Genomic DNA, 18070 nt, shown 5'->3' with positions numbered 1-18070 from the left:
CCCCAACTGTCATTATCTCAAGCTATTCTTAAGAACAAGCAAGAACACCCAGATGTGTTAGTGACATTTTCTGTTATGAAAGATTAAAATTGGTTCCTTGCCATGTTTGGTTCCCACTGTAATTAGTCTTTCCTTTATAAGGCATCATTGCTCCATTACTCCTCTGCCATTTGTTAAGAGCAAATTGTATATTACTTTTAGGATTTCATTCACATTTTATCTACCAAAATGTGGTATTGAATATACTGTGGACATTTTGTTCAGAATGTACAGTGTTCTAGAATGCCAAATATCTATAGAAAGATGAAAAATGGGAGTGCAAATAGAGAAACCACAATAGAGCTGTTTCAGATTTATTATGTTCAAGCATAGCACACTTGGATACCTACATACACATCCATTTCAGAGTGCAGAACAGTGGATAGCTCACATATCACTTCAGCTAAAAGGTCAGAAAAGAACCTTTTCCTCTTTGTTTATTGCCAAATACATAGTTCTTCCACCTTGTGGGAGTTACTCAGGCAATATTCAGGATAAAACAATAAGATAAAGGTTGGGGAGAGCTGGTAACATTTCCCTGGATTGAATTTGGGGAGGTGAATAACTGACCTTTGGTAAATAATTAATGGTTGAAAGGGGGTAGGGTCAGTGGGTATTTGGTGCCAGTTGAATTGTGTCCCTCTAAAAATATGTTGAAGTTCTTACCCCTGGCACCTGTGAATATAACCTTATTTATAAATAGTCTTTAAGATGTGATCAAGTAAGTTAAGGTCATAATGGATTAGCAAAGACCCTAATTCAATGACTGGTGTCCTTACAAGAAGGGTGAAATGTAGACACAGAGACACAGACACACTGGGGAGAGGGCCATGTGAAGATGGAGGCAGAGATTGGAGTGACACATCCATAAGCCAAGCAGCACCAAGGATTGCCAGCAACCACCAGATGCTGGGAAACAGGAAGAGATTCTCCTTCAGAACCTCTAAAAAAAGAACCAATCCTGCTGATGCCTTGATTTCTGACTTCTAGATTCCAAAACCATGAGAGAAGAAATGTCTGTTGTTTTAAGTCACTCAGTTGGTGGTACTTTGTTACAGCAGCCCTAGGAAACTAATTCAGTATTATTACCAATGAAGTGCTTTCTGGATTTCAATGACTTAAAAAAAATTCTGGTTATTTATTAGTATAAGATGAAATAAGTGAGATTTTGACTCTTTCTAAATTCTGGGAAATTTCTACCTTTTAAAAATTGTGATATAATTGCCATATAATATTATATTATATTAATTTCAGGTGTACAATATAATGATTCAATATATGTACGTATTGCAAAATGTTTACCACAAAAGTTTACTTAACATCCATCACCACGCATAATTACCTTTTTTGTCCTCGTGAATAGAACTTTTAAGATCTACTGTCTTAGCAACTTTCAAATATACAACACAGTATTATTACCTATAGTCACCTTACATTACGTTCCCATGCCTTATTTATTTTATAACTTGAAGTTTATATCTTTTGACCATCTTCACCCATTCAACCATTTTGCCCACTACCCATTACCCACCACTGACAACCACTCATCTGTTCTCTATATCTATGAGTTCTGTTTTCCTTTTCTTTTTCTTTTGGATTCCATATATAAGTGAGTAAGATCATACAGTATTTGTTTTTCTCTGTCTGACTTATTTCACCTAACATAATTCCCTCAAGTTCCAACCATGTTGTTGCAAACAGCAGGATTTCAAGTCACAAATGACAGGACTTCAGTGATTTTTGATAATTCTTTGTATTATTTACTTTTTTGTTTGGCCTAAAACACAGAAGGCTAGCTACTATACCTCAAGTTCCACAGGGCTTTTTGGGTTGTAGCTACATTTACTTTCTTTGTCTTTTTATTTTTATTATTATTAAAGATAAACCCTTCTAAAAAACCAGTGGGCACTATTATTCTTATCTTGATAAACTGAAAACTACCCCTCCTCACTCCTGCTTGTTTCTGGTGCCCCTCCCCTCGCTGTTAGTGAATTTTCAAACTCAACACACATTTGCCTTACTCAGAATCCCACATATTGGAAAGGATATGTTGTGCACAGTAAGAAATAGAAAAGCTTGTACAGTCTCAATTGTTGTTAAGTAAAATAATGGGTACAATGCTGTGAGTTTCTGAGGAGAGGTCTTTTGAGTAATCCAGCTTTGACCTGTGTGCTAAGGTATCCTTTCTTCCTACAGGCCGTTCTCAGGTCAGACCCAGCCAAGCCTCCTTCACTCTGTCCCAGAACATTCTGGGCTTCTCTCTTTTAAGTACCACACTTTAGTGCAATGGTCTTTCTTTCAGCCAATTTTCCCTCTCTGTCCCTGGTCTCTCTCTCCCACTAGACCCTAAGGGCCTGGGGCAGGGTGCCATTTGTATTCCATCTTTGTATTCTTTGTTTTCAGCAACCTGCCTGGCAAAGAGCAGACTCTCAGCCTTGGAAGACAGAGTCTCTGCCCTCAAGCGTCCTGTAATGTAATCTGGCACCTCTTTTTCAAAGCAAGATTGACAAACAGCAACGGCTTTCTATTTGAGCCACATTTGTTAATGCTGCTTTTAACAAAAGGTGCCCCCATGTTACACTGGCACATACCCCCCCATAAAAATAAAACTAAGTCATCTACACAAAACAAAGGTTATCCTGAGATAAGCCCTGCATCCAGGGAGGGAGGTGCAAGGGAGAGGTGTCAAAATATTCACAGGTATGTTGAGGATACAAGAGGGATGCTGAAATTTCTGGTTATTTATGTTCTTCTATGCAAGTCTCTCTCTAGCAGTGACTTTGGTTAGCTGTGAATGCCCTGACTTTAAATTAGTGATGGTGCTATTGACTTTTGGGAGCAAATCTAAGCTACTCCATATTTTAACTGATCTGTCAGGTGTTGTCAGCAGCTGCAGATTAATCCAGCACCCCTCACTCTACCATACTCATTGGCTGCGATTTACTGACTGCGGCTGTTCTGTGTTAACGCACTTCTTGGAGTGGGATTGTCTTGGTGATTATTTATTTTCAGGAGGTGGCCTTCTCACAGGAGCCCATCCATCCCCGTGTTGGGGCAGCCTTGTCTACCAGTTGCTGCGGCTGCTGCAGCTACCTCAGGCATCCTGCCAGCTGAGCACTGCAGGCTGAGCGGGGCTTTCTCTGCTTCCTCTAATTCCCCTTCCCCTTTCCTGCCCTGTGTATTTCCATGATAAATCACCCAGGAAAGATTTTCAATGCCTTTGACAGGATGAATCTGTGTGATTCGGCTTGATCTCATTAAAAGCCCCATAGCCAAATCCCTCCAAAGTGCAGAAGACAAGGAAATCTTGCAAAATGTGATGGCTTGTCTTTCTAGCTGAGAGAAAGACACTGAAAGACCTTAACAGACACTGCTGACTTTCTGCCCTTGACCTAAAGGAGAGAGGGATATTTATTACATGTTTTCATTTGCAAAGTCCCTGTGTAAGTGAAGTGTAAGTCAGTGAAGGTATCCCTTTAAGGGGCAAGCATCCAGGCTTCTAAAGAATGTACCAGCCCTCTTCATTTATTCATTCATTTATTCATTCATTCTGCAAACATGCAAGTGCTAAATGTAACAAGCTCTGTGCTAAATAATAAATAAGACAGAAATTCATGCCCTCAAGTAGCTCACAGTGTGGTAGGGAAGAGAGATATGCAGAAAGATCTATACCAGTATGTGGAATGCAGTGGTATATAAAAAGCACTGGGTATTACAATGAGAAGGGACACCAAACTCCATCTGGAAGGGGTGGTGATGAGGATGAGCTTTCTGGTGGAAGTGATGCTGAGCCTGATTTCACAGGATGAATAGGAATGAACATGGTGGATTTAGGGTGGTGGAGGTGGGCTCTCTTAGGCAGAGGGCAGCTGTGAGCAAAGGTTTTCTTGTCAATCTCTGTTGCTTTCAATTTCAAGATTTGCTCGTAGACTGTGATTCTCCTGTTTTCTCCTTTTGTGTTTTCCATCCTCAGATGTGTGCTGACTATCTCAACCTGACTCTGTGTGGCTTTTGTTGCATGGAACAGATTTTAGCATCCTGCTTGAACGATCTTAACCATCTTCAGCCCACCCTTAAGTTTCGGTTCATCACTCTTTTCTTGACACTGACAGCTTGTAGTGATTCTTATGGAATATACACAAACAGTTAAATCAAACAAATTTCTTCAGAAACAACATGGCAGTGCCCTCTGTCCAGGTTAATAGGAAATTCAAGTTTGGGTTTGTGTCTTCTCCATCATTTTATTCCCAACTGCCTTATGCATAGAAGGGGCTCAGTACATACTTGGTGAGAGAATGAATGAATGGGTGGCCCAAATAAAGGAATCCCATGTATTCAGTGTCTTTTATTATTCTGGCTCTTCAAAAAGCAGAGAATGCAGTTTTTTTTAAAAATGAAAATTCAACTTCTCTGCACAGTCAGAAGGAGTCTGTAGGATCAGAGGAGCCTGCAGTCAGATGACCATTGTTGTACATGACCTGAAAGCCATACACAGAAAGGAGAGGGCTCAACTGAAGTATAGGCAGGAACCCTGAGCACAGAGACTGCAGCCTGGAAAATCAGAGTGGTGATGATCATGGAGATGGATTCATTTCATCTTGTCTGCAGTGGCTCATTTTTAGGACTCTGCCTTGGTTAGTCAGGAGGCACTTCTATTCTGCATATGAGAGAGGCAGGAATGGCTTTTCCAGGCAATTTGCTTAAAAAGAGCGTGGTTCCTTGGCTTTACAGAAATGTCAGAAAAGATTATGAAGTCTCTGAAGACCAGATAGAAACCAGGGTGGTAAATAGCATTTTATTCATTAGGATGGATATCCAAGTATTCTGTGCCTTGAAGAAGCTTTGTCCGGGAGGAGATATGGGGATATATGTATACGTATCGCTGATTCACTTTGTTATTAATCAGAAACTAACATATCATTGTAAAGCAATTATACTCCAATAAAGATGTTAAAAAAAATCACAGATGATGTTAAAATATCAACATAATGCTGACATTCCACTAAAGGATATAACATTCAAATGGAAGTTTCAAGCATTATAATAAAAATGATTTTTAAAAGTTAAAAAAAAAGAATGCTTTGTCCTTTGTACCCAGGGATGAAGCCTCTGGGGTACCATTAAGTCATAATAACAGCGTAAAACATTTACATTTGCATGGTACGTTGCAGTTTTGATGAATCTGTTTGTTTTTTGTTTTTTGTTTTTTTTTTTGCCGTACGGGGCCTCTCATTGTTGTGGCCTCTCCCGCTGCGGAGCACAGGTTCCAGACGCGCAAGCTCAGCGGCCATGGCTCACGGGCCCAGCTGCTCCGCGGCATGTGGGATCTTCCCGGACCGGGGCATGAACCCGTGTCCTCTGCATCGGCAGGCAGACTCTCAACCATCGCGCCACCAGGGAAGCCCTACTTTGCAGTTTTGAACCGTGCTTTTTTGCATGTAATTCAAATTATGGGGGAACTTCTTGTGGGGGGAGGGTGGGAGGAGGAGATTTTCAAAGAAAGATTGTTTCTGTCCTTTAGGAAATTTGACAATCATCTAAGTATCCAGAGTCAGAATCAGACTCACCTTAAACAGTTCACGGCGTAGGGTGTTGTAGTTAGAAGTGTGAGTTTTCTTGGCTCTTCCCACCACCATGTGCTCCAGCTGCCATCACAAGGAGAGTCCGGAACCCCAATTCCCCCCTGGAAAAGCCCAAGACCCTACAGTCAACCCCATCAGAGTGGCAAGTGGTTTCTTGCAGTCTTGGCTTCTGCCCTGGTGGCTCAGTTTCTAGAAACTGCATGCTGAGGAGCAGAGCTTCAGTGTTCACTGGTTGGCTAGGTGCCTCCTGCTTGCTCTCTCTTGGATCACAGTGCTAGATGCCTCTGCTACTGAGACCAGTCTCTAGCACTGGCCACTCCACTGGACTGGGTTCCACCCCTTTTTCTAGCCTTAGTCACTGTGGTTGTCACTAATTTTGATGCTAATTATTCCACTTTAGTCTCCCTGTGGTGCCTACTGCCACTATAACCACCATGGCTACCATTTTATGCCTCTTTTACCACCTGTAGTACATAGGAAACTGAACAGCAACTTATTCCTATGCATAAAGACTTGCATTCTCTTGGGTTCATCCCATTCTTGGGTCCTTAGGGCCAAGAAGACAGGATTCCATGATATAGCTATCCCACTTGCTCCTGGACGTGGCCCTTACTTCCACAGCTAACTGTCCTGGAGAAGAAATGGGCAGCGCTCCACCTTTCCCTTAACCAAACCAGGCTTGATGGTGAAAATGTGGGTTCTTCTTTGAACCCAAGAAGATTTAGGGCAAATTTTAGTAACATGCTCTTTCAATACAAGAATATATGGTTATAGTCCTGCTTCCTGATCCTACTAGCATGAGGGAATCCTCCAAAGGGCTAGGCAAATAATATGCATTAGTTCTGATTCTCACAACCACCCTTCATGTTGTTCCTGTGTTATAGATGAAGATAGTGAGGTCAGAGAGGTGGAGTAATTTGCCCAAAATCATGCTGATAGTAAAGGCCAGAGCTGGATTTTATACCTAGATCTGCCTGGCCTCTAAACCATTCCATGAGGTTGCCCACTCCCCTTTCCTTCTATAGTCAACTGAGACAAAGCCTCAGAAGAGGCTTTTAAAATATGAGCAGTTTGGGCTTCCCTGGTGGCGCAGTGGTTGAGAGTCCGCCTGCGGATGCAGGAGACACAGGTTCGTGCCCCGGTTTGGGAAGACCCCACATGCCGTGGAGCGGTTAGGCCCGTGAGCCTGCATGTCCGGAGCTTGTACCCCACGACGGGAGAGGCCACAACAGTGAGAAGCCCGCATACCACACACACACACACACACAAAAGTTATTTTATTTTTTTTTGGCTTTAGTAATTTTGAGTTAATTTTGATAAATATTCATTATCTTATTTGAGACTCACAAAGCCTCTGTGAAGTTGGTAAGGCATTAATTATTAAAATAGTAATTTTAAATTGATGAGACTGAGGCTTCAGAAGGTTTCATGATTTCCCCAAAGTACAAAGCTAAGAGGTGACGGAGAGCAGGCTTACTTCTAGATTCTCTGGATCAAATCCTTGTGCATTTTAAAGGAATCCTCACTTAAAATCTGATTACAAAATAACTTATATTTCTTTCTTTTTAAAAAAATTTCTATTGGAGTATTGTTAATTTACAATGTTGTGTTAGTTTCAGGTGTACAGCAAAGTGAATCAGTTATACATACACATATATCCGCTCTTTTTTAGATTCTTTTCCCATATAAGTCATTATAGAGTATTGAATAGAGTTCCCAGTGCTATACAGTAGGTCCTTATTAGTTATCTATTTTATATATATTAGTGTGCATATGTCAATCCCAATCTCCCAATTTATCCCTCCCCCTTACCCCCTGGTAACCATAAGTTTGTTTTCTACATCTGTAACTCTATTCCTGTTTTGTAGATAAGTGCAGTTGTACCCTTTTTTTCAGATTCCACATATAAACAATATTATATGATATTTGTTTTTGTCTCACCTCACTCAGTATGACAATCTCTAGGTACATCCATGTCACTGCAAATGGCATTATTTCATTCTTTTCTATGGCTGAGTAACATTCCATTGTATATATGTACCACATCTTCTTTATCCATCCATCTGCTGATAGACATTTAGGTTTCTTCCATGTCCTGGCTATTGTAAATAGTGCTGCAATGAACATTGGGGTGCATGTATCTTTTCGAATTATGGTTTTCTCTGGATATATGCTCAGGAGTGGGATTGCTGTATCATATGGTAGCTCTATTTTTAGTTTTTTAAGCAACCTCGATACTGTTTTCCAAGTGGCTGTACCAGTTTACATTCCCACCAACAGTGCAAGAGGGTTCCATTTTCTCCACACCCTCTCCAGCATTTATTGTTTGTAGATTTTTGATGATGGCCATTCTGACCGTTGTGAGGTGATACCTCATTGTAGATTTTGACTTGCATTTCTCTAATAATTAATGATGTTGAGTATCTTTTCACTGTGCTTTTTAGCCATCTGTATGTCTTCTTTGGAGAAATATCTATTTAGAGCTTCCACCCATTTTTTGATTGCATTGTTTTTTTTTTGATATTGAGATGCATAAGCTGTTTGTATATTTTGGAGATTAATCCCTTGTTGGTTGCTTCACTTGAAAATATTTTCTCCTATTCTGAGGACTGCCTTTTTGTTTTGTTTATTGTTTCCTTTGCTGTGCAAAAGCTTAAGTTTAATTAGGTTACATTTGTTTATTTTTGTTTTCATTAGGAGGTGGATCAAAAAATATCTTGCTGCAATTTATGTCAAAGAGTGTTCTGCTTATGTTTTCCCTTAAGAGTTTTATAGTATCTGACCTTCCATTTAGATGTTTAATCCATTTTGAGTTTATTTTTGTGTATGGTGTTAGGGAGTGTGCTAATTTTATTCTTTTACATGTAGCTGTCCAGTTTTCCCAGCACAACTTATTGAAGAGACTGTCTTTTCTCCATTGTATATTCTTCCTTCCTTTGTCAGAGATTAGGTGACCATAGGTGTGTGGGTTTATCTCTGGACTTTCTATCCTGTTCCATTGATCTGTATTTTTGTTTTGGTGCCAGCACCATACTGTTTTGATGACTGTAGCTTTGTAGCATAGCCTGAAGTCAGGGAGCCTGATTCTTCCAACTCCATTTTTCTTTCACGAGATTGCTTTGGCTATTCATGGTCTTTTGTGTTTCCATACAAATTGTAAATTTTTTTCTTCTAATTCTGTGAAAAGTGCCCTTGGTGATTTGATAGGGATTGCATTGAATCTGTAGATTGCTTTTGGTAGTAGAGTCATTTTGATAATATTGATTCTTCCAGTCCAAGAACATGATATATCTCTCCATCTGTTTGTGTCATCTTCTTTTTCTTTCATCAGTATCTTATAGTTTTCTGAGTGCAGGTCTTTTGCCACCTTAGGTAGGTTTATTCCTAGGTATTTCATTCTTTTAGATAAGATGGTAAATGGGATTGTTTCTTTGATTTCTCTTTCTTATCTTTCATTGTATAGGGTCTGTGCATTAATTTTGTATCCTGCAACTTTACCAGATTCACTGATGAGCTCTAGTAGTTTTCTGGGAGCATCGTTAAGATTTTCTATGTATTTTCATGTCATATGCAAACAGTGATAGTTTTACTTCTTCTTTTCTGATTTGGATTCTTTTTATTTCTTTTTATTCTCTGATTGCCATGGCTAGAACTTCCAAAACTATGTTGAATAATAGTGGCAAGAGTGGACACCCTTGTCTTATTCCTGATCTTAGAGGAAATGCTTTCCATTTTTCACCGTTGAGAATGATGTTTGCTGTGGGTTTGTCATATATGGCTTTTATTATGTTGAGGAAGTCTCCTTCTATGCCCACTTTCTGGAGTTTTTATCATGAATGGGTGTTGAATTTTGTCAAAAGCTTTTTCTGCATCTATTGAGATGATCATATGGTTTTTATTTTTCAATGTATTGATGTGGTGTATCACACCATTTGATTTGTGGACATTGAAAAACCCTTGCCTCCCTGAGATGAATCCCACTTGATCATAGTGTATGATCCATGTGTTGTTGGGTTCAATTTGCTACTATTTTGTTGAGAATTTTTGAGTCTATGTTCATCAGTGATATTGGCCTGTAATTGTCTTTTGTGTGGATATTTTTTTCCAGTTTTGGCATCAGGGTGATGGTGGCCTTGTAGAATGAGCTTGGGAGTGTTCCTTCCTCTGCAATTTTTTTTGAAGAGTTTCAGAAAGGTAGGTGTTAACTCTTCTCTAAATGTTTGATAGAATTAGCCTGTAAATCCATCTGGCCCTGGACTTTTGTTTGTTGGAAGATTTTAAGTCACAGTTTCAATTTCATTACTTGTGATTGGTCTGTTTATATTTTCTGTTTCTTTCTGGTTCAGTCTTAGAAAGTTGTACCTTTCTAAGAATTTGTCCATTGCTTCTAGGTTGTCCATTATATTGGTGAATAGTTGCTTGTAGTAGTCTCTTATGATCCTTCATATTTCTGTGATGTCTGTTGTAACTTCTCCTTTTTCATTCTAATTTTATGATTTGAGTCCTCTGTCTTTTTTTCTTGATAAGTCTAAAAGTTTATCAATTTTGTTTAACTTTTCAAAGAACTAGCTTTTAGTTTCATTGATTTTTGCTATTGTTTTCTTTGTATTTCATTTATTTCTGCTCTGATCTTTATGGTTTCTTTCCTCTACTAATGTTGAGTTTTTTTGTTCTTTTTTTTCCAGCTTTAGGTGTAAGGTTACTTTCTTTATTTGAGATTTTTCTTGTTTCTTGAGGTAAGATTGTATTGCTATAAACGTCCTCTTAGAACTGCTTTGCTGCATCCCGTAGGTTTTGGATCATCATGTTTTCATTGTCATTTTTCTTTAGGTATTTTTTGAGGTCCTTTTTGATTTCTTCAGTGATCTCTTGGTTATTTAGTAGCACACTGTTTAGCCTCCATGTGTTTGTGTTTTTTACAGCTTTTTCCTGTAATTGATGTTTAATCTCATAGCATTGTGGTCGGAAAAGGTGCTTGATATGATTTCAATTTTCTTAAATTTTCTGAGGCTTGATTTGTGACCCAAGATATGATCTATCTTGGAGAATGTTCCGTGTGCACTTGTCTATAATCTATTCAAATATTTTCTCAGGCCCTTTCTCTTTTTCTTCTTTTGGGACCCCTATAATTCAAATGTTGATGAGTTTAATATTATCCCAGAGGTCTCTGAGACTGTCCTCATTTCTTTACATTCTTTTTTGCTTTATTTGGTCCCTTGGCAGAGATCTCCACCATTCTGTCTTCCAGTTCACTTATCTGTACTTCTTCCTCAGTTATTCTGCTATTGCTTCCTTCTAGCATATTTTCTATTTCAGTTATTGTATTGTTCATCTCTGTTTGTTCTTTAGTTCTTCTAGGTCTTTGTTAAACATCTCTTGTGTCTTCTTAATCCATGCCTCCAATCTTTTTCTGAGATCTTGGATCATCTTTACTGTCATGACTCTGAATTTTTTTCAGATAAATTGCCTATCTCCTCTGCATTTAGTTGTTCTTGTAGATTTTTATCTTTCTCCTTCATCTGCAAGATATTTATTTGTCTTCTCATTTTGTCACACTTACTGTGTTTGTATTCTCCTTTCTGTTGGCTGCAGGATTGTTGTTCCTCTTGCTTCTGGTGTCTGACCTGTGGTGGATGAGGTTGGTCCAGAGGCTTGTGTCATTATCTCCTTGATAGGGGGTTTGACTCGTGTTGTGGTGACCAGAACCTGCACTGGATATTGAGCAGGTCCTCCCCTTTGCTCTGTGGTTGTCACTGCCCTGTCAGGGGTGGGTCTGTTCCCTAGTTGATGGAGTAGAGCCCCCAAGATCTGTTTCTTAGCTGTGTTTCTGATCTGTGCTGTGAGGTAGGCAGGATTGGATCACTCCTACTGGGAGAGAAGCCACTGAGTATTCCTCTTCTAGAGCTGTTCACCTGTGAATGTGATCTGTTGTGTCTCTTTTCACCAATTGTGTGGGCTCTGCTCTCAGTCCGACTCTTACTGTGGTTATGCCAGCAATTGGCCCTGGTGACTCTCAGGCATTGTTTTCATCAGGGCACTGATGCAAATACAGTGAGGTCAGGTCCCAGGTCTATCCACCTCATTACCAATAACTCCTCTGGACCTGCTGTGGGAACTATGGAGGCAGCTCAGACTCTGGCCTGGCCCAGCTCCTACATGTACATGTCCACAAAGCCCACAGCTGCTAAAGCAAGACCTGTCTCAGCTGCAGGAGCACTTGTCCTTTTGGATGTTTCACAGGTGCTGAATTTAGGAAGCTGTCAGTGGAGGTGTAACTCTATGGTTGGCTGAGCCACGAGGAGAGATTTCAGCTCTTCTTCCTTAGTCACACAGCCCCTGGGGGTCAGCTGTGGTTTCTGTCCCACCTCTATGTGTGTTCCTCCCACCAGAGTTTGCTCCAGAGGTTGCCAGAGCCCATGAGCCCATCAGGCAGGAAGGAGCCAAGGTGGAGATTGGGGCGATCAGGCCACCTGGGCAGGAGGGTGCTGGGTAGCGATTGGAATGTGAGGGCCTGTCAGGTGGTGATCAGGGCGAGCGTGTCACCCAGGCTGGGGGAAGAGGACAGAGGAGGCGATGACTGGGGTTGTGCAAGCCTGCTGTGGCAGGTGTCTGCCCTAGCACCCATGGAGGAAGGGGCTGGAGAGTGAGGAGAGAGGCTGTGGTGGTGGCCCTGCTATTTGCACATCACTCAACAAGGGCACTTTTCTTCTGTGGTGGTCCGGGTTTTCTCCACTAGCATTCCCAGTTGCAGAGATCCTCACAGCCAACAGAAGTACTTCCCCCGGGTCTACTCTCCAAGCCCCACGTTGCAGCACCCAGCCCCTGTGTGCACTGGTGGACACCGTCTCAGGCTGGGGCACACAGGGCTGTGGCCTGGACCATCTGTGTAAGTCTCACTCTGTTCTGCCTGCCATAGACCAGTTGCTGGGCTCTCCAAGCCCCTGAAGCTCCCCCTCTGTCCCAGCTGAACTCCCCACCGGTGAGGGGCTTCTCCAGATGCTGGAACCTCTCTTCTCCTTCAGCTCCCTGCCAGGGGCTCAGGTCCCATCCTGCTTCCTCTCCTCTTCCTTTTGTCCTACCCAGTTACATGGGGATCTTTCATGTTCTTTTAGGTGTGTGCGGTTCTCTGCTAGCATTCAGCAGGTGCTCTGTGAGAACTGTTCCATTTGTAGATGTATTCTTGATGAGTTTGTGGGGAGAGATGAACTCCACATCCTCCTACTCTTCCACCATCTTGAAAAACCCCTAACTTATATTTCTTATGGAAAAAAAAAAACCCATAGGGAATAAAATAAGAATCACACATAAATCTGATTTCCAAAAATCCCATGTTCTCCCATCTGTTTACATCTGCAGGGCAGATACCTTTGCTGTTCCTATGCGGGGGTAACCCCTCTCCTCTGGGTCACAACACACCCAGCTATAGCGTGGCTGTGTTGGGCACAGCCCAGAGGACAGTGAACATGAATGTCCACCTTTCCTCTCACAGATTTGACCCTGCATCCTGACTGCTTCATCAGCCTCACTTGCCTCTGAAGGCCAGCTTCGGCCCAGGGCTGCACAGGATTAGTGAGAGCTGTGACACTTTCCCAGCTTGGTGATTAACCAAGACTTCTGGGATTTATGCTCACTTGAAGATACCAGGAGTTGCCTTGGGTAAAGAGATCAAAGAAACAAACTATTCATCTATTTTAAAATTGTTTACTTACCTTAAAGCTTCAGTTGAGTGACTAAGAATGTCTTCAAAAAGTTGTCTCACCAATGAAAGAAACATCTTTATAATTAAACTAGTGCCAAATGGTTAGTGGTAAGTTCTACATTGTGATTGATCGATCCTTTTACTGGAGGGCAGTGATCTATCTATTGATACATGTTCTCAGCTCAGACGTGAAGGAATTAGGGTTGGGGACTCACTCAGGGTCAGTGAGGCAATAGAGGGTGTGGGAGAGCACCCTGAACTATCAAAATGAGGGTGGCAGTCTTTCTGGGATGGAAATCTAATTTCTGGTTTGTTCATTGATTTCTTGTAACTGTTTGTTCACTGGCTGCTGTTTGGCTTCCTGGAATGTAGTGGAATATTTTGTTTACTGCCTAGAAGTCCTAGCTTATCAAATTCACACAAACACTCAGGAACACACTGATCAAAAATGGAAATTTCTGAGATACAGTATCTGATCAAAAGCAAGTTTTACATTCTCATAGCCCTTCTGCAGGCTTGGCTTAAACCACTGAAAGGCAGTCTGATTTCATATCTGGACACTTCTACCTCTGCTTCTCTTTCTGTCCTTTCCTTTGTCCTTCACCTCCTTCCATACCCCAAATTTCTCAGCCTTAGCCTAGGAAGCAGAGCAGTACTCCTCACACTTTACTGTGAAAGCCAATGGCCAAGGGGTCTTGTTAGAATGTGGATTCGGGTTCACTGGGAATACCAGGCAGTGGTGTTGCTCCTCCTGTGAGGACCACACTTTGAGGGCCCAGGCTCTGAACCTCTGTGGGATTGGGCAGCCCTGGTCGGGGGGGGGGGGCTGCAAGCTTGGTTGAAGACTAAGCCAAGTGTCTGGTTCTGAGGGCAAAGGGGCCTGGCTCATGGTGACCAGAGTTGTCAACTTCGAGGAGCTCTCATGTGACCAGACTCAGGCCCCGTGAGCCCCTCTGGGCTGAAACTGCTGCAGCTATTTCTTCCAAGGTCTTAGCTCACAACGATCCTGCTGCCGTAGGGTGGGGCAGATGTGAGAAATGCTTTACCTCCCTGTTTGGCCTGGTTTCTGATGATGAGAGAAGGACTTTCCTCCAGCTCTAGGGCCACGAGGGTCATGTCTCCTGACAGTTCCACATGTGCAAGATAATGGAGTCAAGTGTTCTGACCATTAAGCTGCACTGGATATTCAGGGTTGATATTGACCAACTTTGCTGTTCTTCAACAGTTAGAGACAAACTGTTTAGATCACTTCTTTCCCCTTGTTCTATTCTTCCAGGCTTATTACCTGACAGTGACTGGAAAGTCTGGTAGCACCTGACTTGGGCAGTCCCCTGCCATGAGGTAAGCTGCTGTGTGAACGTGGTTTTCTTGTTAATTAAAAAAAAATATATTTATTTATTTATTTGTTTGTTTTAAACATTTTTATTGGAATATAATTGCTTTACAATGGTGTGTTGGTTTCTACGTTATAACAAAGTGAAACAGTTATACATAGACATATGTTTCCATATCTCTTCCTTCTTGCGTCTCCCTCCCTCCCACCCTCCCTATCCCACCCCTCTAGGTGGTCACAGAGCACCGAGCTAATCTCCCTGTGCTATGCGGCTGCTTCCCACTAGCTATCTATTTTACATTTGGTAGTGTATATATGTCCATGCTACTCTCTCACTTTGTCACAGCTTACCCTTCCCCCTCCCCATATCCTCAAGTCCATTCTCTAGTAGGTCTGTGTCTTTATTCCTGTCTTACCCCTAGGTTTTTCATGACTTTTTTTCCCTTAAATTCCATATATATGTGTTAGCATATGGTATTTGTCTTTCTCTTTCTGACTTATTTCACTTGTATGAAGACTCTAGGTCTATCCACCTCATTACAAATAGCTCAATTTTGTTTCTTTTTATAGCTGAGTAATATTCCATTGTACATATGTGCCGCATCATCTTTATCCATTCATCTGTTGATGGACACTTAGGTTGCTTCCATGTCCTGTCTATTGTAAATAGAGCTGCAATGAACATTTTGGTACATGACTCTTTTTGAATTATGGTTTTCTCAGGGTATATTCCAGTAGTGGGATTGCTGGGGCATATGGTAGTTCTATTTGTAGTTTTTTAAGGAACCTCCATACTGTTCTCCATAGTGGCTGTACCAATTCATATTCCCACCAGCAGTGCAAGAGTGTTCCCTTTTCTCCACACCCTCTCCAGCATTTATTGTTTATAGATTTTTCACTGATGGCCATTCTGACTGGTGTGAGATGATATCTCATGGTACTTATGATTTGCATTTCCCTAATGATTAATGATGTTGATCATTCTTTCATGTGTTTGTTGGCAGTATGTATATCTTCTTTGGAGAAATGACTATTTAGGTCTTCTGCCCATTTTTGAATTGGGTTCTTTGTTTTTTTGTTATTGAGCTGCATGAACTGCTTGTGAATTTTGGAGATTAATCCTTTGTCAGTTGCTTCATTTGCAAATATTTTCTCCCATTCTGAGGATTGTCTTTTAGTCTTGTCTATGGTTTCCTTTGCTGTGCAAAAGCATTGCAGTTTCATTAGGTCCCATTTGTTTATTTTTGTTTTTATTTCCATTTCTCTAGGAAGTGGGTCAAAAAGGATCTTGTTGTGATTTATGTCATAGAGTGTTCGGCCTATGTTTTCCTCTAAGAGTTAGATAGTTTCTGGCCTTACATTTAGGTCCTTAATCCATTTGGAGCTTATTTTTGTGTATGGTGTTAGGGAGTGATCTAATCCCATACTTTCACATGTACCTGTCCAGTTTTCCCAGCACCATTTATTGAAGAGGCTGTCCTTTCTCCACTGTACATTCCTGCCTCCTTTATTAGAGATAAGGTGACCATATGTGCGTGGGTTTACCTCTGGGCTTTCTATCCTGTTCCTCTGATCTATATTCCTGTTTTTGTGCCAGTACCATAGTGTCTTGATTACTGTAGCTTTGTAGTATAGTTTGAAGTCAGGGAGACTGATTCCTCCAGGTCCATTTTTCGTTCTCAAGATTGCTTTTGCTATTTGGGATCTTTGGTGTTTCCATACAAATTGTGATATTTTTTGTTCTAGTTCTGTGAAAAATGCCAGTGGTAGGTTGATAGGGATTGCATTGAATCTGTAGATTGCTTTGGGTAGTAGAGTCATTTTCACAATGTTGCTTCTTCCAATCCAAGAACATGGTATATCTCTCCATCTATTTGTATCATCTTTAATTTCTTTCAGCAGTGTCTTATAATTTTCTGCATACAGGTCTTTTTTCTCCGTAGGTAGGTTTATTCCTAGATATTTTATTCTTTTTCTTGCAATGGTAAATGGGAGTGTTTTCTTGATTTCATTTTCAGATTTTTCATCATTAGTGTATAAGAATGCCAGAGTTTTCTGTGCATTAGTTTTGTATCCTGCTACTTTACCAAATTCATTGATTAGCTCTAGTAGTTTCCTGGTAGCATCTTTAGGATTCTCTATGTATAGTATCATGTCATCTGCAAACGGTGACAACTTCACTTCTTCTTTTCTAATTTGGATACCTTTTATTTCCTTTTCTTCTCTGATTGCTGTGGCTAAAACTTCCAATACTATGTTGAATAATAGTGGTGAGAGTGGGCAACCTTGTCTTTTTCCTGATCTTAGTGGAAACGCTTTCAGTTTTTCACCATTGAGGACAATGTTGGCTGTGAGTTTGTCATATATGGCCTTTATTATGCTGAGGAACGTTCCCTCTATGCATACTTTCTGCAGGGTTTTTATCATAAATGGGTGTTGAATTTTGTTGAAAGCTGTCTCTGCATCTATTGAGATGACCATATGGTTTTTCTCCTTCAATTTGTTAATATGGGGTATCACATTGATTGATTTGCATATATTGAAGAATTCTTGCATTCCTAGAATAAACCTCACTTGATCATGTTGTATGATCCTCTTAATGTGGTGTTGGATTCTGTTTGCTAGTATTTTGTTGATGATTTTTGCATCTATATTCATCAGTGATATTGGCCTGTAGTTTTCTTTCCTTGTGACATTCTTGTCTGGTTTTTGTATCAGGGTGATGGTGACCTCATAGAATGAGTTTGAGAGTGTTCCTCCCTCTGCTATATTTTAGAAGAGTTTGAGTAGGATAGGTGATAGCTCTTCTCTAAATGTTTGATAGAATTCGCCTGTGAAGCTATCTAGTCCTGGGCTTTTGTTGTTGGAAGATTTTTAATCACAGTTTCAATTTCAGTGCTTATGATTGGTCTGTTCATATTTTCTATTTCTTCCTGATTCAGTCTTGCCACATTGTGCATTTCTAAGAATTTGTTCATATCTTCCAGGTTGTCCATTTTATTGGCATAGAGTTGCTTGTAGTAATCTCTCATGATCTTTTGTATTTCTGCAGTGTAATTTGTTACTTCTCCTTTTTCATTTCTAATTCTGTTGATTTGAGTCTTCTCCCTTTTTTTTTTTTTTTTTGATGAGTCTGGCTAGTGGTTTATCAATTTTGTTTATCTTCTCAAAGAACCAGGTTTTAGTTTTATTTATGTTTGCTATCATTTCCTTCATTTCTTTTTCATTTATTTCTGATCTGATCTTTATGATTTCTTTCCTTCTAACTTTGGGGTATTTTTGTTCTTGTTTCTCTAATTGCTTTAGGTGCAAGTTTAGGTTTTTTATTCGAGATGTTTCCTGTTTCTTAAAGTAGGATTGTATTGCTATAAACTTCCTTCTTAGAACTGCTTTTGCTGCATCCCTTAGGTTTTGGGT

At 40.6% G+C, this 18070-nt stretch overlaps 1 protein-coding gene across 1 annotated transcript in view; it reads right to left on the bottom strand.

Moving 5' to 3' along the window:
- The window catches only part of LOC136126874 (uncharacterized), a 32655-nt gene extending 18219 nt beyond the window's left edge, over positions 1-14436 (bottom strand). Inside the window, 1 exon segment of the mRNA XM_065882348.1 lies at positions 14367-14436. Coding sequence (XP_065738420.1) covers positions 14367-14436 — 70 coding nt within the window.
- Positions 14437-18070: the final 3634 nt, after the last annotated feature.

The sequence above is a fragment of the Phocoena phocoena genome, chromosome 8, assembly GCF_963924675.1.
Source record: "Phocoena phocoena chromosome 8, mPhoPho1.1, whole genome shotgun sequence".
NCBI lineage: Eukaryota > Metazoa > Chordata > Mammalia > Artiodactyla > Phocoenidae > Phocoena > Phocoena phocoena.
This window is presented reverse-complemented; position numbering and strand designations above follow the sequence as displayed.